This window comes from Astatotilapia calliptera, chromosome 12 (genome assembly GCF_964374335.1).
Source record: "Astatotilapia calliptera chromosome 12, fAstCal68.1, whole genome shotgun sequence".
Taxonomy (NCBI): Eukaryota; Metazoa; Chordata; class Actinopteri; order Cichliformes; family Cichlidae; genus Astatotilapia; species Astatotilapia calliptera.
This window is the reverse complement of record NC_137433.1, coordinates 26,131,643-26,153,342: the sequence shown is the minus strand read 5'-3', so window position 1 is coordinate 26,153,342 and position 21,700 is coordinate 26,131,643. Positions and strand designations below refer to the sequence as shown.

The following is a 21,700-nucleotide window of genomic DNA, read 5'->3' as shown; positions in this document are numbered from 1 at the left end:
GGTGATTTGTATCCCTTTAAAGGTGTCTGTCTGTGATAAAATTGTCATTTTAATAAGTACTTCTGTTACTTAGATTTTGGTTTCGCTGACATTCTGAGAAAATTGAGTGGCTCCCTCAATGCCAAGCAGTCAATCTGGAATTACATCAAGAGACAAATAAAAGTCAGATGTTATACAAAAGAACAGCGGCAAGCACTCAAAGATGCTTTGTACAACCTACCTGCCAAGTACCTTGAAAAAGGAAGAGAACAAGTGCCATTTATGGCACAGTGACAACCCCAAATTTTAGTTTGATTTACTTTTTTGTTCTTTCTGATTCACCACTCTTTGGTTGAAAGTGGTAATATGTTTTAAAACATCCTTGCATACCCTCCCCCTTCAAATTTAACACAAGGCTATATTTACCTGTGTCGTGTCAGCTGATTTCCACACACACTGGAAGTACTATACAGAAAGAGCATGAGACTTTCTAATCTAATCATTGTACTGGTATTTCAGAAGCTTCAGAGGGATGGGAAAACAATACATCCATTTTGATTTTAAACTCCAGTATAACCAACACAGCAGATTCTCGCAGTTAAAGTCAAAGTTAAGTGTCTAAAAACTGAAACCATCCAACAAAAAGAATGCAGAACAAGGTTTTTTTTAAAACAGAACTTTGGAGTTTTTTCAAACATGTTGAGTATTATCTTTGGTGGGGAGGAGGGGGGCACCTGGAGGCACAGGCTGGGATGTTGGATGAGTCTTATCCCAAATTAGGATTGTAATTGTAATTTGTAGGAAAAAACGTATTTCAACAAATAGAGAAAATATAAATTGCCCACTATGTGCTCTGTTTGTACACATTTTGTTGTCCATTTAAGCTTTTGTCATTTCTAGCTTTTGCAATTTTCACTTCATGGCCCTTTTCCTAAATTGACATTTTGCATCTAAATATCTTTTCTTTTTCAATTTTTAATTATCACTTGGCCTTAGGGCCTCTGTGTGGAATTCCAATGAGAACTTTTAAGATTTTTTTAAATACGTTTTTTAGACTCACTCATCTTTCATACAATCACCTCATAACAGACACTCACCCACAGCCTCCATCCCTCCCCTTTGAGAAGTTCCTCACTAACTGCGTTTATTCAGACTCCACTCTGACTCATAGCTGACATTATTTGTTGGCTCGAATACACTTGAACACAAGGCAACGGCTACAGCTGTTTTCAAGGGAACCCCCTCCTTCCTGTAATGTACTCACACAACCTACCCTGAACTCATATGCGCTGATGGAGCAACGTCCACCATTTGGTGCAATATCATTCGCGTACAGCAGAGGGCAGCAGCATTCCTTTCAGGACTGCAGAGGAGCTGTTCCTGGTCCTGAAACTATTTTCTCTCAGCGCTCTGGACATTTGAACTTTTCTCCCTTTCACATCAAAATTGCAAAGCTCCACTCGTAAGCACGCTTTACGAATTACTCGGTTCTAGTTCAAACTGTTTTAAAATATTTTTTAAAGATCCGTTTCAAACGAAGTTGCTTTACACAAAAACTTCATGGGAACCGACGATAGATACTCTTTTTTAAAATGTATTCGTCTTAGGTAGCCCAACGACAAATTTGCTTCATTTGATAGTTAATTTTCTGATATCTCGTTATATTAAAAAAAGAAAGGAAAAATTCCTGGTTACTGGTTCTGGCTGATACCAACCCTTTCCGATGAAGGCTAAAACTAAACTTTAAAAAAATGAATAAATAAACAAAATACTTTTTTCAGTGAGTCCAAAGAGTAAAATAAAGGAGATACAAAAAGGACAGTAGCTCTCTGCACCCTCGGCGGCGGTCTGTGATGAAAAACTGAGCAACAGGGAGAGTAAAGGCACAAACCTCCAGGACGACCTCCTCCCGGTCTGACGTACCTAAAGCTGTTGGTATAAATGAATTCACGGCGTCACCAAGCTCAGATGATTCGCAGTACCAGTGTGCGCACCCGGCTGTCAACACTCATGGGCTACAACATACACAGCCCCCTCACACGCACTCACAAGCACGTCTGCGTCATGCGTCCTGAGAGCGACAGCACGAGCCCTGTAACTCCGATGGACCCGGTAAAACGCACAGCGGCAGCAGCAGTCTGAGGGGGCTGACTGACTCCTGCTTATTCTTCCACTACTCCCCACTACTTTGGGAAAAGTTTCGCTCTGAGTGTGGTTGCATTATGGATTTTATAACCACAAGCAACAACGACAGCAACGCGACCAGTGTTTACCCCGGTGGGGGGGACGTGGTTGCCGACTGGAACGGGGGTGAGAATGGCACGGGGTCCGGGTCTCTTCCAGATCTGGTGCTAAGTTACCAGATTATTACCTCAATGCTCCTGGGGGCCCTCATCCTCTGCTCCATATTTGGCAATGCGTGCGTCGTGGCAGCCATCGCCCTGGAGAGATCTCTCCAGAATGTGGCCAACTATCTGATCGGATCCCTGGCCGTGACAGACCTCATGGTATCTGTGCTGGTCCTGCCAATGGCGGCCCTGTATCAGGTTTTAAACAAGTGGACTCTGGGGCAGGAGATCTGTGATTTATTCATCTCTCTGGATGTACTGTGTTGTACATCATCCATCCTGCATCTGTGCGCAATTGCTTTGGACAGGTACTGGGCCATAACGGACCCTATTGACTATGTAAATAAACGGACACCAAGGAGAGCTGCGTTCTTGATTAGCGTCACTTGGCTAATTGGTTTCTCCATTTCTATTCCGCCTATGTTAGGCTGGAGAAGCGCCGAAGACAGGGCAAACCCCGACGCCTGCATGATCAGCCAGGACCCGGGCTACACCATCTATTCTACGTTTGGAGCTTTTTACATCCCTCTTATCCTCATGTTAGTTCTATACGGACGAATATTCAGAGCTGCTCGGTTTCGGATTCGAAAGACAGTGAAGAAAGCAGAGAAAGCAAAAGTGTCAGAAAAGTGCTTGAGTGTGTCTCCGGCCATCTTTCACAAGAAAACCAACGGAGAAACCGGCGGCAAAGGCTGGAAGCGCGGGGATGAGTCTAAATCCAGCTCTCCGTGCGTAAATGGCGCGGTGAAGCATGGAGACGAGGGCGAATCATTGGAGATCATAGAAGTTATCAGCAACTCAAAGACGCACTTGCCTCTGCCCAACACTCCTCAGTCCTCCTCGCACGGCTATGAAAACATGAATGAAAAGAACTCGGGGGCGAAGAGAAAGATCGCGCTGGCCAGGGAACGTAAAACGGTGAAAACACTCGGCATCATTATGGGAACTTTCATCTTCTGCTGGCTGCCCTTTTTCATCGTTGCACTGGTACTACCTTTCTGTGCAGAGAGCTGCTACATGCCCGAGTGGCTGGGCGCAGTCATAAACTGGCTGGGCTATTCAAACTCTCTCCTCAACCCCATCATATATGCCTACTTCAACAAAGACTTCCAAAACGCTTTCAAGAAGATTATAAAATGCAAATTCCACAGACCATGACCAGAGTAAAAAAAAAAGAAAAAAGAAAAACGTTTACGTTTATTTAAATGCGGATACGTTAATCAGAGAGCGGGGATGTTCAGTGACTGTATAGAAACAGCAAAAAGACAAAAACAACAACAACAATACACAGACTTTCATTCAGGGACAGTCCCTTTTAGTCGTGTCTTAAGGATGGTGTAAAAATAATCCACCGGTGAAACAAATCAATATAGAAACTTTCGCTGTTAATGTACAAGCTCATGTTTATTCAGTGTTGTAGCTACAGTATATAGCTTATATGCGACGGCAGCCATCGTTGTATTGCCATGCAAGACGTGTCCTGTGCTGTTTCCATGCATTTTATCATGAGGCACGCGGGGTTTCCGTCCCATGTCATGAGCTGTGTAGCACTGAAACAATAAAAGCAATCAAAGTTTGTCACGAAGAAATATGAGTGAATGTTTGTTTAGAAGCAAAAACGAGAAAAGAAGAGAGCAGAGGCCCATTATGAAAAATCACACTTTCACTTATAGGATGGCTCGTCATATATCTTCATATAGATAATAAGGAATGAGTGATTTTCCTATGTTCTTGAGCACTCGAAGCAGTGGGCAACTTATCAGTTTGCTTTGACAGGCCAACACACTGATGATGATGAGTGATGCTCAGGTTATCAGTGCATGGTGTATTTAAGGTCTTAAAACAAATGGGTATCAAATGAAGCCCAGTGTCTAGCCATCAAATCCACCTCAGAGTTGAAAGCAAAAGAAGATGGGCATTTTTCTTCTAAAATGGGAACTGGTATTGCATTTATGATACGATGCATTCTCAATCTCCCTGTGGCTCTTCTCATTTTGGCCTCCTCTCTTCTCTATTTCTGTCCCTTGAGTGTTAGAGAAAGACAGGAAAAACAACAGACTGACAGTGAAAGTAAAATTACTCAGAGAAAAACCAAGAGAGGGAGTCTAACTCGTTTCTCTTGTATAGGATTGTTGTGCAGTTCTCCATCGAGGCTTATTGAGAACTACATAGACAGCTTGTTACATCATCAACCTCAAGAAAATCTGTGCTAAATTTAGTCCACACACACGCACACACGTACACACACACACATACACATGTGTGCACACTCATAATAGCACATAGTTTAGAGGGTTACTCAGAAAAATAGGCCACATAATAAAAAGGGTTGCAGGAAACCTCCTCACTGTATAACTGCTATCATCTATCAAGCAAATCTCAGACACAAATCCACTTACAGTTGATAGAGAGATAAATGCTGTCAGGCATTAAAAGAGGAAGGAGGAAAACAACTTTCAGGAAGAAGCCCCAATCAGGCCCGCTTCCTTCACAAGATGGGTGGCTATCTGAAGCATTGCCATGGCAACACATCAAGCCCAAGGCATCAAGGTTGGTCAGATATGAAGGCAGGCTGGCTAGGGACAGACAGGAATGTGAGACATACAGTAGCATGACAGTTTACAGGTGACACCTGTGGCATGACAAGTTAGCTGATACTCTGCTGGGTGATCGTATGTGAGATAAAATTACAGTGTATCTAATTTTTATCACTGCAAGGAGCCTTTTCACCAAGGATTGCTTTTTAAGTTGGGATTTTCACTTTAAAATATCTTGAATAATTCCAGTGAAAATTAGAACTTTCTTTCCTCTACCTTCTCTTACATTCTTCTCACAAACTTGCCTCTCTTTGAGACTATGTTAGTGATTCAAAAAAGTTTTATTAATGTTTTAATACCAATGCAAAGAATGCTGGTGTATCAACAGCTAATGAATGAAATATAATCCATTAAAACAGCTGCAGTCCCACTTGAGGATATTTGATCACATGCATGGAAAGAAGCAGCACATTGTTTTGTAAACCCCCATTTTTACACACGTAAAAGTAATAAAGGTCTAACGTATGGGCCAATTGTTGAATTTAATTTAAGGCTTGCAATTACATCTCACGACCTTCATTAATTAATGTACATTGCAGTGGTAGTACTATGGTACTAGTACAAGAAAGCAGTAGTCAAATAAATGAAGACTCTATCAAATAATAATGATTATAAGCAATTAATAAATATATTTTCTAGATATAATAAATATCTTGCAAAGAATTAATAAAAACAAAACAAAAATGCACTTTATTTTTCATTTTATTTGAGGAATGTTTTATATGAGGAAGCGCATATCAATACCGCACACCTACTGCTGCACTGTAAAGTAACAGTTACCAGGCTTGTTTATGAGTAAGAGAAAACACACTCATAGTGTGGAGAACGCTGCTTTTGCTTGTATGTGTAAAATCTGGTGGTTTTTAAAAGGGAACTGACAACACAGGCCAATAAAATTTATTTCACATAAGTGATCAAGTATTAAATCAAAATTGTGAAACAGAAATGTATTCTCAGTCTCTTGCCTGTCTCTGTGATGCATTGATTACTGTTCTGATAACTGATATTATGTCATCATAAATGATGATGGATGATTAAGGCTTGTATGCCAAAAACACAGGGGAGGGCTTTGTTTTAGGTTAAAGATGAGAATAAAGCCATTTAAGATATTATTAGAAAAGAGAGTTCCTTGGATTCTTTGACAATTTCATTTCCAAAGAGCACCTGAAACAATAAACTAATAGGACAGGAGGATGTCATACAACCCCTCTGTCTCTCCATGCCCGGGTTTCTCCATCTGATCACTTTGCTCTGTGGCTGGTTAGAGTACCATGAATGCACTTAAAATGCTTTTGGGAAAATTAATCCTCTACCTATGACCTCTAGGCTCATAACAGGCTCAGAGAAACACATACAGATTGTGGTGTGAGCCAATGAGCAGAAATGAGTATATTTCACAACTATGAGTCACACTGTGTGTAAGACTATTACTGTATAATCATTACATTTTGCTCCTGCTGTATGGGATTACGAAGTAGATGACCTTCTTTGAACTATGCTGTAATATCAAAGGAATCGGTTGTGGAAGTGCATTAATCCCAATCACTCTGGGAATCTTAAATGTAATATAGGTATGTGGGTGCACTGTGATGACGCAGGAGCTTTCCTTCAACCCAGCAGGAGAGGAGAGGAGAGGATGCTTATATAAAATGCTAGTCTATCGGTAACAGGGGGATTAGCCTTTACTGCTTTAGCTGCCCTCAAGACTAAAACTGTGAAATTTAGCTGATTCTGGTTTATTTTGTAGTTTGATGCTGGTTCTATAGAAGCATTTCAGTATACTGTAGGTTAGAGAGTAGCCAAAATCAGTTGTTTCAGCTCTTCTTAAACACAGAGAAGTACTATGACCCATGTCCTCTAACAGCACATGCTATATCCAACATTTATAGAGTTTATATGGAGCGTTAAGCAAAAAAAAAAAAAAGGAAAGATAGATAGATCAAGACAGGTAGATCAAACATCTGGCACTTAAAATTGAACATACATTTATTTAAACAAGTTCTTTGAAGGTGGTACAGTAATTTGGAAAGTGCATAAACTGTAAACAAAGAAGTAGACCTGCTGTTAATTATTAATTACTACCTCTTTTTTCTTCTTTTTCCCCCTGATATTTAAGTTGTTTATTTTGAGGCAAAGCAGCAAAAACACTGGACATTTAAAAGGCTAAACAGGGGTTTGGTCATGAGAAAAGAGGTGACCACATGACTGAAAACAGCAGTCCCTTTCAATCACCCAGTGGGAAAGTCTAAGCCTGGACTGTGTACTGAGAAAAGAAACATTTTAAACACACAATTTGCACTAATAAATATGGACCATTATCTAAGGTCAGTTTATTAGCTTGTGAGGGATTTCAAAATGGAAAACGGAAAATAAACCAACGTGTTTAGGTTGCATTCAAAGGAAACCCAGCAGTGAATGACATGAATTAAGCGGAAATAATTTTACCACTTCAGGTAAAGACAGCAGTTCGGTGTTTGATCTGTTTATGATCATTCTCTCAATAAATCCATAAAGTACATGAACATCATTTGATGTATAAACACACATGAAGGTCAGCGTTATTATATAAAGCCAATCAAGCCGTCAGAGCATTCTCCTTCTGATTGACCTCATTAGGTGTGAGGATAACACCTCTCCTTCCTGGAAGGACGTAGAAACACCTCTGGAGTTGAGTCAGGAAGGGCATCCGGTGTAAAAAAAAAAAATAAATAAATCTGCCAAATCAAACATGTAGAGCTACCCACTGTGGTAACCTCTTGTGAACGAGGGACAAGCTCAAAGTGGCATTATATTAGAGTATAACACAAGGTGGAAAAATGTATAGGCTCTACTGCATGTTAGTTCTGGTGGTGTGTTTGCTTCTGTAGGAACAGAGCGAAACAGTGTCTAAGTGGATTGAAAGGCAAATTATAGAAAGAAAAGCATGCTGAGTTGTAGAAACGAGTGGATGAGCAGAAACTAAAATAGAAAAAGAAGACTTACATAATACAAAATCTAATATAAGCCCAAAGATATAGAAGACTGGGTGAAGGCTTAAAAGGGAATGGTAACAGGAAAAGACAAGGAGAAAGTAAGAGAGACATGGATATGACTGAGCACTCAGCACAACACGTTTCTGCTTCGCCCCCTCCTACTTCAGGGTCTTTTTGATCTGTCATAGTTTTTTCAAGGATCTCACATCCCACAGCCCATCACACACCGGAGGCTCTGAGAAATAACGCCACAAAACCCCCCTCTGATGTGGAGAAATGAGGATTTGGGTCTGTTAAGGTATGGGTTTTCTTTTCTTTTCTTTTTAGAACAGAGGTTAGTTAAAAACAGAACATTCCTGTTTCATAGGGTAGTCCAAATGTTGATGGATGAGACTGTCTCTTGCTCACGCTAGCATACTCACAATAACTCATCACAGTGATGGAGGACATGTGTTCAAGGACAGCAAACACAAAAGAATGTAAAAGCAAACAATATCTAATCCATTCTGCCACTTTCTGCTTTAAAAAAAAACAAAAGACCCAAAAGTATAAGAGAGATGAAGAGTCGGACCCCATTGTTAGTATTACACACTTCACCTCAGCGTTTGAAATTTGAAAGAACTCTTCTGTCTCTCCTTCAGCAAGCGCCAAACATTTGCTGCCGCCGCTTCATTTGTTCTCCTTTCTGTTTGCTCCTCTTCTCCCAGAGGATCGCGCACTCCTTTTCAATAAGTGATGTTCGGCTAAAACTCTGATAAAAAACAGTGGACAGACTCTGCACCAAACATGCCTCAGTGACACAAACAGTGACTGCGTGACACAGTCTCTGAAGAAGGCCACTCTAAACAGAACAAGCCCCTCTTAGTTTGCCTGGAGGCAGTTATGACTTTGCACTTGTTTGTGTGTATGTGTGTGCGTGCACACGTCTACTGTAGCAGGAGGAATCACAAAGGCAGTTTTGACTTTAGCAGCTGTATCTGTCTGTCTGTTTGGAGGTGGATGTGTGTCACAGACACAGTCAGTCTCAGGTACAAACATTGACAGGTGTCTACCAAATGCATGAGTTTAAAGAGGGATTTGGTTTGAGGAAAGCGTGGCAGTAAAGAGGTAGGAAAGTCCTGGGGTCTATAGCCTCTGAGTGTTGTTGCTGACCATGACCATTCTTTTTATGACCAGAGTACAGATCGTTTGATGTGCAGGGTAACGTGCCATGAACATGACTTCAATGTATTCAAATGGCCTCTGCTATCACCATATCTCAGTCCCACAGAACACATTTGGGATGTTGTGGAACTGGAGATTTCCATCATGGATACTATCATGTCAGTATGGACCTAAATCTCTGAGAAATGTTTCCAACACTTTGTGGCAAACGGGGGTTCAGCCCAGTATTAGCAAGCTGTAACTAATGAAGTGGTCTGCAAGCATACTCACAAAATAAATAAAATAAACAAAACAAGTGTAAAAGCGGGGACTGATTTCTATCTATCTATCTATCTATCTATCTATCTATATATATATATCTATATATATCTATCTATCTATCTATCTATATATATATATATATATATTTTTTTTTAACCCAATAGATATGCCTGTCAAGTCAATGTCTTGTTAAAATAATGTGATTTGAGCCACTAATAATCCAAATACTAATATTTGAATTTTGAGAGACAGTTGAAGGGTCTTTAACTCACTTCCACAAAACAGGAGTTTTTGGACCGCACACTACAGGAGATGAACTCAGCGTCAAGGCACTTGACACCCACCATTCACCAAACACAGGCGTAGCTGCCATTATCCACCAACAAAATGTTATTTATCATTTGAAGAGTTTTTAAAGGTAGAAATCATTCAAAAAAATTGTCTGTCTTTTTGACTGATGAAAATAAATGCTCACTTCCTTATTTATGCCACAAAGAAAGCACCTTTTCTCTCTACAAACAGTTTGCCAACAAACTTCACTTCCTTAAATCAGAGGGCAGGAAGACAAGCACAGAAATTATTAATTGTCCAGTAAGTTCTATTGTGTTAACCATCCTCTCCTCAAGAGAATTACAGCTGTATTTCATCAACCCTTTTAATAACAATCTCTAAAGGTTTTTTTTCTACTAATAGCTACAGCTGTCAAAGCAAAAAATATTTCCCTATTTTTACTTAAAACGGCACTTCAGCTGCCCGACAGCTCATGGTCTGCTTTGTCTGGAGTAAAAGGGGGTCATACTCTTTTCACCATGGAGGATGCTGTTGGAATTCATGCAGATAAATGCTTGGCATTGTCTTGCTGAAATCAGTAATGCCTGACTTGAAAAAAAAAGAGTTCATATCAGGCATTTCTCACTATTAATATTATGCATTTTTAGGAATGCCTGCTAAGGTGTCCCCATTGCAACTATTAATCTATTAGCGGGACAGCTGTGGCTCAGTAGGTAGTAACGGTCTTCTACCACTCAGATAGTTCCCCATTGGCTACCCGGTTCCTCCAGTCTGCATGGCGAAGTATGCCTGGGAAAGTACAGAATTCCCGATGCATCCATCGGATTGTGAGTGTGTGTGTGTGTGTGAATGTTCGGCAAGACGAGGGAATAGAACCAAGCTCTTGTATGAATGTTGGTGTGACTGGCTCATTGAGACTTGTAGTAAAAAGAACTTTGAGTGCTGGGTAATAGTAGAAAAGCACTAAGCAAATCCATTTTATCATTTTCCTTCACACATGCTGGATTTTCGCTGGGTGCATCCTAAAAGAGGTGGGGGTCAGCGAAAGCATTGTTTGGAGATTTAAAACCCCAACAATCAGAAAATCACCTTGAAGTGACCGTTGCTGTAAACTGGGAGTAAAAAAATTAACTGACCTGACTTGAATTGACTCACAATTAGCAGAATCAGACCTGTTTGTAATAGAGGGCCCTTTGAGGGCAGAAGTTCATGGACGTTCAGTATCGGTTTTTAGCCTTGTCCCTTGTGTACAGAGATTTCTCTGGATTTACTAAATCGCCTAATTATATAATGTAGATGATGAAATCCCCAAAGTCTTTGCAATTTAACGCTGAGAAACATTCTTAAATTGTTGACCTTCACTTGCAGTCTTTTTATTTTTTTATTTATTTTTGTTGAGCTTGGATTTAAACATCAATACTCGGTTAATTATCTCAGAGTTCTTCATGAAAAATACCACATAGATGCTGTGAGAGTATTTCTCCCAGCGGCTGGATGCAGCAGTAATTCCCACAGAAGATCACGTTAATATACAGTAGGTGTTAATTTGGACCATGCTGCCTGTGGCACCTTGTTAATGGCAACTGAAAACAGAGCAAGAAACAGAGAGTGATAGACTGAGTGAGCGAGAGCTCTTGGAGAGGAAAGATTACTTATTGCATCATATCCAGCGCCTGTCAGCAGGCAAAACATGTTGCCAAGAGCAAGATCTATTGCCTTAAAATGAACCCTTTCACACAAAAAACCCCCAGCGCCCACCGTCTTCGTTTCATCTGCTGCCAACTCTTGCGACGCATTTTCACAGTGTCTCTCCGTGTGTCCTGTAAATATGCTCACAGTCCAAGTAAAAATAACTTAACATGTCAGCTTTTTTGCTTCAGGGACAACATTTAACCTGAAAGACAACACTGCTTTTTGGGGCTTAAGTGTCTCTGCCTTGAGCAACAGTGGCTCCACGGCTGCTTCACAGATCTTTAATAATATCATCTCCGTGCTCGCTGCTCTGGGTCCTCTGAGACAGCATCTTTGCTTTCAGTCATGTTGTTTTAATTGCCAACATGATACTGACACTGGCAGAAGATGTGCACATTAATTGGGCACTTACAAACACACATGCACACACACACACGCCAGGCAAAAACACACAGTAATTCATTTAAGCTCCACTGATAGTTCAGATCCCATCTAATTAGGTGTCTTTAGAGCAACCTTTACCTCTTATTGGTCACAACTTAGCAAACTGCTGAGCGATTAACAGAGCGGAGCGAGCTACTGTCGCTGATAACTGCAAGAAATATTACTTGGACTACTTGTGTGTGTTTTGTGAGTTTGTTTCTCTTTACTTGTATCAGCCTGCACTGAAAAAAATAATCAGTGGTATAAACGTAAAAAAATTATTGTAATCGGTTGCACGAAATTAAGTTATGTTTGGTTAACCTTAGTTTTTTATGTTATACCTGCACACATTTTTCTGGTAACACAAACATGACTTTTTTATGTTGTTGTTATGTTTTTCATTCCAGTCAAATATTTATAGAAACCACTTGTTTATCAGACATGAACTTTTTGTGTTAATTGTATTGGACTACTATGTGTTATATTGACAAGATTATTTTATGGTAAGCTTATTTTATTTTATAACAAATTTCTAATATATAATATATAATATAATATAGTATATAATTGAGTGTTCAATAAATAAAACTAAATTAAGGCTGATCCTATTGTATGTACTGTACACTTTCTCTTCAATCAAAGAAATAAGCAAAACATTTTTGAACAATGACCTGTATTTTTGAAAATACTACACAGTTGTAACAATGGACTTTCAATTCAGGCTTCCAAAATATACATGAGTCATATTTGTACAATGCATCTCTTGAAAAACATTCCACAACATTCCTCAAAGTTATCTGCTGTAACCTGAATTCAACATTGTGGGGCCTTATGACATCGCGCTTATGTAAAAAATAGTTTTTTAAATGTAAGAGCCATAAGGTAATATGGCAACAGGGGTGTAAATATTAAAATGACACAAAGAAGAGACTTAAAATAACATTATAACCCACAGGCACAAAACCAAGAGACCTAAACTGATTAGTATTGGCTTGCTTCTATCACTAAACATCACAATCACTAATACTAGACGATGCAATCTGTTTGTAGTGGTGCACCTTGGGGAAAAAATTGCAAACTGGTGAAATTGGTGCAAGGCACCATTTCCATTGAGAAAAATGGACATTCAAAGTTTGAATTTTTTTTTAAAAGAGTCATGGCTTGAAAAGTGAAAACTGCAGTAATAAAGGCCCCAAGTTGAAAAGTGCCAGAAAAATAAGTTTCACTATGTCCTGCAACTTTACCAGTGCTGGCTTAAAAGAAAGGATGGTACATATTTGAAGAGGTAAACATGTTGTTCCCACATCATAACTGGAAAACTGTTCAATTGTACAGTCTGGTCCTGAAAACCTGGGCCTTCTTTGAAAGGCTGTTTCTTTTGAGCTCCATAACCAGTTTCTATAATACCTCAAAGGTATACTTTTCCAGTGGGTAGGTGAGGTTCAAAGTGTACATTAGTCCAAACAGCATTGCAGCTGCTAGGGTATAGTTATCCAAATCCTGCCAGACTCTCTGGCCTTCAAGGACTATCCCGATGTCCTCAGGGCTGCCATTGGCATCTCTTGACTTTATGATGTAAATTCCCATGGTTGTTTCCTTATTAGATCGTTGGATAATGGCTTCATCTTTGGCCTAGAAAATGCAGAATTCCAAAATTTAATTAAACAGAACACTGGTCAAAGAACATTATACCAAATCTTATTTTAATCTGTGTCACTATTCCAAAAAATGTTAACATTAACACATTAGGTGAACAAAAATGGATTCATTACAGCATGTGATTTGAGTCCTCAGAATGCTTAAAAAGGTAATGAAGTGAAATCTCCATGCAAAGAAGCAGAATACTGTCAGAGCACAGAGAGGTGTTCAACTATCAACTCCACACATAGAAAAATGCAGGTAAAAGAAAAAGAAAAAAAAACGCACCCATGGTAAATTGTGAAAATCCCAGGTGATTTTCAACATACTCCTGGCATAGAGTGACAAGCAGCATTTTGTTAAAATTATTATTTTCCCTAAAGTGTATACACAAATTAATTTTTTTCTTACCTGGGCCGTGGGCTCCAGAATGTTCTGAAGTCTTCTTCCTATTTGTCCTCCTCGCCTTTTGAAGACCTTTATTAGTTTGTCAGATAGCACATCTATCTGCGAGAGTAATCTGGACTGCAGTGGCATGGTGGTAATGCGCTTAAACTCTGCATTTATCTAAAAAGAGAAGTTGTCACATAAAAATGCTGTCAAAATCTCAAATCTCACAAGGTTACATCCACACAAAGTTATATTACTATTTATTAGCTATGGGTCCCATGTTGCTGAGCAGTTCCATAGTTGCCCTTACTTCCAAACCACCCAAAGCCTGTTTGCAACCACAGCAGTTGCCTCCTTCTGGCCATTTTGCAGTTCTGCCAAATGACCCAGAAACTACATCTATTATTGTCATATACACATCAAGGTCTTTCATTAATACTTAGTTAAATTAGTTAATTTGACCTTTCCAGAAAATTTACCTTACAGAATGTGAGATAACATATGCAAATCTTCACTAGTAAATAAAATAATGTTATTAAAACCTTAACAGTAACACCTCTACATAACAGCGCTAGAGAATTATTCTGAAGCAACACCAATCTGCCCTTCAGCAGGGATAAGCACCATATATCGATACAGAAAAAATAAATTTAACATATTTATACTGTCATTATTTTTATCTCTTTAAGCCCTCCTCTCAGTCTCTCTATAAATCAGTTAAAATAATTTGTTGGGTTTTTGTGTGTCTTTAACATGTTATCAGTAGATTACATTCACTGCCCCAGAACATGAAATAAAGCCCCACGTCATGCACTTCCTCTCCTAATGAGTACTGCATAGGTGTCATGCCCTAAATAAACCGACTTTAGTGAAGACACCCCCCCCCCCCCCCCAACACACACAGAGCCCACCCCATGGCAAACTAGCTTATTTAACTGTATAACTAAAACATTTTAGGTACAACCAGTTAACTAAATGGACACAAGTTTGTTAGTCTGTATTCACTGAGAAAAAACAAGCGGATGTGACTGGGCACACACTGAAAAAAAGCTAATGCACATAATATTGTCCCGCAGCTTAAGCTAGCATTATCGTTAGTTAACTTAAGGAATGACTTGTTTTTTACATTATGTTGCTCAACAGCAATTCATGAGAAAAACTTCCCCATCTAATGGATGTTCTCTTCGTTTCCTCTCAAACATGTAGTTTTCAGTTTACCTTGACAAAGTAAAGCTCAGCACCAAACGTAAACGAAGCGAAGACAAAAAATGGCGGACCGCCACAGTGAATTTTCCCTCGCAAAACACACCCTGGGGGGTGGAGTTTCAACAGAAAACATAACTATTTTCTGTTATTTTGATATGACTGGTTTTAAAAGACTGAACATCCTTCTAAAACAAGTGAAAGGCGTGAGACTTAATTATGTTTAGACCAAAAATATAAATGATTCATGTTGGATATATTTACTGTATTTTTACTAATTTAACAACCTCATCATTGCATTAGTCGCTTTATGCTATAGCATTACGCTTACATTAGCTTGAAGCTCAAGGTCGTCATTTTATTTAATTTCTTTTTCTGGGCTTACAAACAGGACACACAACATTTAGATAACCGTTACACTGAATCTTGGGTCTGTGTTGAGTCTTCCAGCTGCTGACTACAGAAGCTAGATTGACCTTTCAGCATGTTTATAGCGGCTGTGGCTATGTGCTGGTAATGTTACCGTGTGTGAGCAGTCACATTGGCAGCAGACATGTTTCAACAAACTAGTCATATCCCGGCCCTACATTAGCTTGTTTAATGGTTAAGACACTGCAGGTACCACCACTTACTACAGACACCGATGCAAGTTTGTAATAGTCTGTTAATTTAGACTGAAAGAATATAGAAACAATATTAACTCACATTATATATGTTAATTACTAATTTGCTTATCGCATAATTTCGGTTACCATTAGCTAACTGGAGCTAGCTAACATTGGCCTCTCATGGTTTTCGATAAACAGCCCACATACCTGTAAAATAACAACACCCAGTAAAAGTCCACATATATAAAGGGTCTACACTCGTTCTCACTGGTGTGTTAGCTTTAAAATCTTATTTACCTTCAAGTGTAAAACTCCAGATGGTAGTAGATTTTCCAAAGCGAGAGACAAAAATGGCAGACAGCGCAGCCGATTTTTCCTTTCCAGGGGGCGGAGCTTGAGGATAAAACACGACTAACTTGTTTCTTTTCAACATGATTTGTTCTAAAAGAATCAATATTCTTAAAGAATATGTGAAAATTAAAAGACAAAAATATGTTTAGATGTGAAATTTAAATTAGTCATGCTGGATATATGAAGTAATTCTATGCAAATTCAACAACCACCCTATTGCATTTTTTTCAGTGTGCCAGATGAAAACTAGCCTTCAGGCTAAATCTGACGGTGCTGATATATATGTTATAAATAAATTAAGAAAGTAATGCAGTCTAGATGAAGCAGCCTCAAAGCCTGATTTGGGTTTGATTGATTTTATGATGGTCAAAAAGATAAATAAATAAATGAAAAGTAAAAAAAAACCATTGAAATGATTCAGTGTCAAAAATAATCACAGATGAGATAAAGCTTCATGCATAGAGAGATACATATAATCGCTAAAGTATTTGTGTTTATAGTTTTTTCTTCTGTTTTTGTTTCCACTAAGCTCCAATCGAATCACATCTTTTTATTACACAGTTGTTTACAGGTTTATTGTTTAGATTGTTTAGTGTGTGTGCTTGCTGAGCAAAGAAGTTTAATGATTTTTGAAGGAGAGATGGCTGGCTGGCTATGGCGTTATTTTTGTGCCACTATTCTGAGCGCACGTAAAAAAAATTTGCAGGTGCAAGTGTTGCATTTTGAGGAGAAATTTATTTTGAGCGAAGAAAAGCTGAATTTGAGTGAACAAAATTCATTGCTGCGTGCAAAAAATGTATTTCAGTGTTTGCTATTATCCACACACACAATAGCAGCCCCTCTCGCTCAGTTTTTGCACTTGCGCTCGCTCGCAATGTGTCGCTCGCGCTCTCAACATTTCAGCCCGTGCGCGCTCAACTCGTTCTGTACACCGTTATATTTGTGCCACAAAACCAGCCAATCACAGACTTGGATGCAAAAAAAATCTGATTGGCTGTTTTCGTCTCCAACCAGCTCGAAATGACGAGATGCAATATCCCAGAATCCATTTCGTCCAAAACTCAAACGAGGCAGTGGCGGAGGAACACAGAGTGGCAGAGTTTGAAATATTACTCTTTGTGGGTCACAAAATAAACTTTTAAGATATTTTCATGCGAGAATGGTGCTGTGTAAACTTCTAATATCTGCTCGATTTATCAAGACATCACATATTTGCATAAGTGCTCTAACGTTTTTGGAGATGCCTGTTACCCACCAGCTGACCGAATACCTGGACTGGCCATTGGGCATTTACCCGGCATTTGCCCGGTGGGCCAATGGTGATTTTTCATTTTTATGTTAGTTTGTTTGTTTTTGTAATGGTATAAACAATGAAAGGTGGTGGATTAGCCAGCTGGTAATAATCAACTCTGGGCTGGACCAATTACAATACATCCGTATTGAGGGGAAAAGACTTCAGCGAGAATAAAAAAGACACAAAGCTGGAGTTATTCTGTGTCTTAGCTGCCTCTTCTCTCCTCATTCTCCCTCCCTCTCCTGTTGCTACTTCAATCATGAAACTGATCAATGATCAGCTGATCGTCTCTCTTGTTTGTTTATCTCCCACTTTGCGCCAGAAACAGGAAACCAGCGGATGTTGCGCTAAACAACAACAGCAGCACGTTCAAAATTGATCAGCTGTTGTTAGAATTTATTTAAAATTAATTTCTAGTATCAGCTGATGTTTGCTGGAGCCACAGCTGTAAAGCTGGAAACATGAAGGTGATACAAATCATACATATATACCAACAAAACAGTGTACGTCACTGTCACAACAGCGTTTGTTTTCGTTCAAAGGCTTTATGGTTTTTCCAATAATACCTGGTGGTGTAGTTGGTGATTTTTTTGTCAGTTCAGCCTTATATATTATGTTTAACCCGAGTTCCCGTCAGCTGGTGGGTAACAGGCATCTCCGAAAACGTTGGAGCACTTGTGCAAATATGTGATGTCTTGATAAATCGAGCAGATATTTGAAGTTCACACAGCTACATTCTAACATGAAAATATCTTAAAAGTTTATTTTGTGTCCCAGAAAGAATAATATTTCAAACTCCGCCACTCTGTGTTCCTCCGCCACTGCCTCGTTTGAGCTTTGGACGAAATGGATTCTGGGATATTGCATTTCGTCCTTTCGAGCTGATTGGAGACAAAAACAGCCAATCAGATTTTTTTGCATCCAAGTCTGTGATTGGCTGGTTTTGTGGCACAAATATAACGGTGTACAGAAAGAGTTGAGCGTGCACGGGCAGAAATGTTGAGAGCGTGAGCGACACATTGCGAGCGCAAATACAAAAACTGAGCGAGAGGGGCTGCTATTGTGCGTGTGTATATGGATAATAGCAAACACGGATATACATTTTTTGCATGCAGCAATGAATTTTGTTCACTCAAATTCAGCTTTTCTTCGCTCAAAATAAATTTCTCCTCAAAATGCAACACTTGCACCTGCAAACCTTTTTTACGTGCGCTCAGAATAGTGGCACAAAAATAACGCCATAGCTGGCCGCCTGAATAATCTATAGTGAGAGCTACATTTCCAATAACCACTATTAGAGTCAGGTAATGTATTCTCTTTATTTACTCAGTGCTTTAAGGTAGTTATTCCAATAAAGTACACACTGAGGGTGGCGAACAAGGAGTCATATATGCCTACATACTGGCAAAAAAAAGAAAAGGTGGGTGGAGGGACTGAGAGAGAAACAGAAATAAAAAGACATGATTTTTTATTTTTTATGTGTGTTTTTTCCCCCTGTTCACTTCTTCATCAGCATCGATCATGTGGATTATCTGAGTCTGGACTCGTAGCTAAGCTAAAAGCTGCAGATGAGGAAGCTGCTGCAGTGTAAAAGTGCGTATGTGAAGTTATTTCTTATCAAGCTGTATTGAAGTGTGTGTGCTTGGTAATCTACGCATGAGCAAGCATCCTCGAGGTGTTTATATACCCATATGGGGTTGCTGTGTGTAGTATATTTGTGCTCTCTGTAGAGGTTTGCATCGTGTTTAGATTTTTATGTATGTGACTGTCACTGTGTGTGATGTGAGTGCATTCATGCATGTTGTGCGCTGTACTCTAAGGTTAGTGGACAGCAGCAGAAGTACCTGTAACAGAGTCCATCCATTTGTCTCTGCCACGGCCCGACTGCAGTTTATGTATCTAAAGGAGCGCTCAGTGACACTTCATCATTCACAAACAGGGCCTTTAACTGAGGCCATTTAGATACATGCAGTAACAGCAGACACCGGGTTTATCTTATGAACAGCATATGAGAGTATATCCCCAGACATCCCCAGTCAAGTATGGTTGTTTGTACAAGCAGCACCAGGTGTGTATTTGCAACTGTGCAACAGTGTTAGATGAGAGACATGTGGAAGACCCAGATATGAGGAAAAATAAACATTGACAATGACAGTGATACTAGTCTGTGTTCAATACTCAACCATGATGTCAATAATTCTGGGATCTGACCCTGAGATGTTCCCAAATAGTATGTGTATACCTCCAGAGTGTGCTGGGTCTGCCCAAAGGTTTCTTCCCAGTAGGCAGAGGTCCAGGAAAACCTCCACAGGGAAGCATCTTAGAGGCATCCTGATCAATACCTGCTTTTCAGTAGAAAAACATCGAATTCCTATCCCAAATCGCCTGAGTCCCGATCCACAGAGAGTTTCTGTTAGATTGATTTAACAGTTTTTTTTCTTTGTTCATTTGTAATTTGCTGCTCATTTACTTCCATGACATAATAATGTGATGAAGTCTTTTAGTCGTCTACATCCCAGCCTAACCCTCGTGTTTTTCTCATCCTTTCCCCTCTTCTCCTTCCCCTTTGTTGTTCTCTTTTTTCTGTGCACTTCAGTTTTCACCTTTTCACTCCTCTCTCACTATTCAGTAACTATCCTCTCCTCTTAGCTTTTCACTGTCTGTTCATTTTCCCAGTCTTTCCACTTAACATCAAGAAGAAGAAAAAGCAGGTCAGAGAAGAGCAGCACCCACTTGCTGTCTGGCTGGCAGAAATCCTTGACCTTTTGCTCCTGCTCCATTTTTCTGAGCAGTGGAACCTGTCAGATGACCTCTTGTCTTGAATGTTGAGAGACCCTTTAAATGTTATTGGGAGAAACAGAGATCAAGATAGACAGAAGGTGAAAGATGTCATGAAGGGAGGTATGGTTATTTTGTACGAAATTATCTACTCTTGATGATCATTCTAACACCTTCATAGTGCTGTCTTTGAGTATTTTACAGTAATGTGCAAAAGTCTTGAGCCACCCATTATTTCTTGGTATTTGCTGTGAAAATGGGAATTAGTGGCAAAGATTTTTTGAAACACAAATATGCAAAGAGAAATGACAATACAGGATATAAGGATATATAACATATCAAGACTGAAAGTCAGTATTTGGTATGACCACCTTTATTCTTCAGTACAGACTAAACTCTTGTTTTCAGGAATAGTTCTCCAGGTTTCTTGGATGGCTTAAGTAAACATCCAAAGCTCTTTTTTTTTTAATGCTAGCTGCTTTACTTGCATTCTCTGTCAAGATGATCCCACTCTGCATTGGCGGTGTGTTTGTAGACACTTCACATTTACATGCTGTTCATCCGCTCTAGATCTAAATCATCTTTTTGTCATCCACTTTTCCAGTTTCCTCAGATTTTTTAAGAACTCACTGCACACTACGCCAGTTTTTTGCTAATACTGATTAAGCAGGTACATTTTGTAAGCTTGAATTTTTCATATGTCAGTGTTAAGTGGCTTAACAAAAAAAAATCCTGTTACAATGTTCAGGTATAAGGACTTGACTGATAATGAGAGAAAAAGCAGCTAAAGTCCAAAGAAAAAAATATGAAAGGCATTTTAGAAAACCTGGAGAACTATTACTCAAGATTTTATTTTTAAAGTACTAGAAAGTCTCGCTCTGGGGAAGCAAAATATAAAGAAATGAGGGGTAGCTCAAGATCTTTGTGCATTAGTGTTAATGTGTTTCACTTCAGCTGAAACACAAATACTAGAGAAAATGAAAACATCGCTTGTTGGAGATTTAACAATCAAATCCATTTTTTTTTCCAATTTAAAGTGTAATTTTTCTGCAGCTTTTTATAAATCAGTGTAAATTGGGCAAAAATTTAATTGCAGGTCGAAAATTAGAGTGTTTCAATGAAAAAACGATGACATGTAATATGTACTAAACTATGTTTATCCAAACATCATAGCAATTTATGATTATCATCAAAAGTTGTCATCACTGAGAGTTATCTAAAATATTGGTGTTAAAAGTTTTTTTAAAAAAAAGGAGAATATTATGATAATTTAGTCAGAGTTAATAACAACACACGAGAGATAATGTGTGGTTCAGAAATACGCGGAATAATGATTGTGATCAAACTCCATCAGCTTTTTTTCTGTTCATTTATTTACTGCAAATGTTGTTTCTATGGGAGACATGAAAGCCTTAGTTGATCTGCAGTCAAAAACACAGTGAACTATTTTTGTAATGCTCATTATCAAAGCCAGTTTAAATTTCAACGAAATTTGATTCTTCGTTTCAGTCAACAGAGTTTTCTGCAGAGCTGTTTGGGTGAAATGTTGTATTAAAATGTTTCAAACTTGCCTACTGAACAAAAAAAAAGTTGAAATTACTGTCATTGTGAGTTGCTTGTCTTTTTCTGAGTACTGTTCATTTGATTAAATCCTTTTTTTCTGTGCATGCACAGATAACCTTTTTTATTATTATTAGTAAAAAGGCAACAA

General features: G+C 39.0%; 2 protein-coding genes across 2 annotated transcripts; one reads left to right on the top strand and one right to left on the bottom strand.

The window, feature by feature from the left end:
- The first annotated feature begins 705 nt into the window (after positions 1-705).
- Positions 706-3,916, top strand: htr1aa (5-hydroxytryptamine (serotonin) receptor 1A a). Its single transcript, XM_026187680.2, has one exon. The coding sequence runs from the start codon at positions 2,202-2,204 to the stop codon at positions 3,483-3,485; it is 1,284 nt and encodes a 427-aa protein (XP_026043465.1). The 5' UTR covers positions 706-2,201; the 3' UTR covers positions 3,486-3,916.
- Positions 3,917-12,383: 8,467 nt separating this feature from the next.
- On the bottom strand, positions 12,384-15,915 carry LOC145432416 (uncharacterized). The gene is made up of 3 exons (XM_080309276.1): positions 15,864-15,915; positions 13,777-13,932; positions 12,384-13,359 (listed from the first exon to the last, which is right to left on the bottom strand). The coding sequence occupies exons 2-3, from the start codon at positions 13,900-13,902 to the stop codon at positions 13,126-13,128; spliced, it is 360 nt and encodes a 119-aa protein (XP_080165402.1). The 5' UTR covers positions 13,903-13,932; positions 15,864-15,915; the 3' UTR covers positions 12,384-13,125.
- Between the last annotated feature and the right edge of the window lie 5,785 nt (positions 15,916-21,700).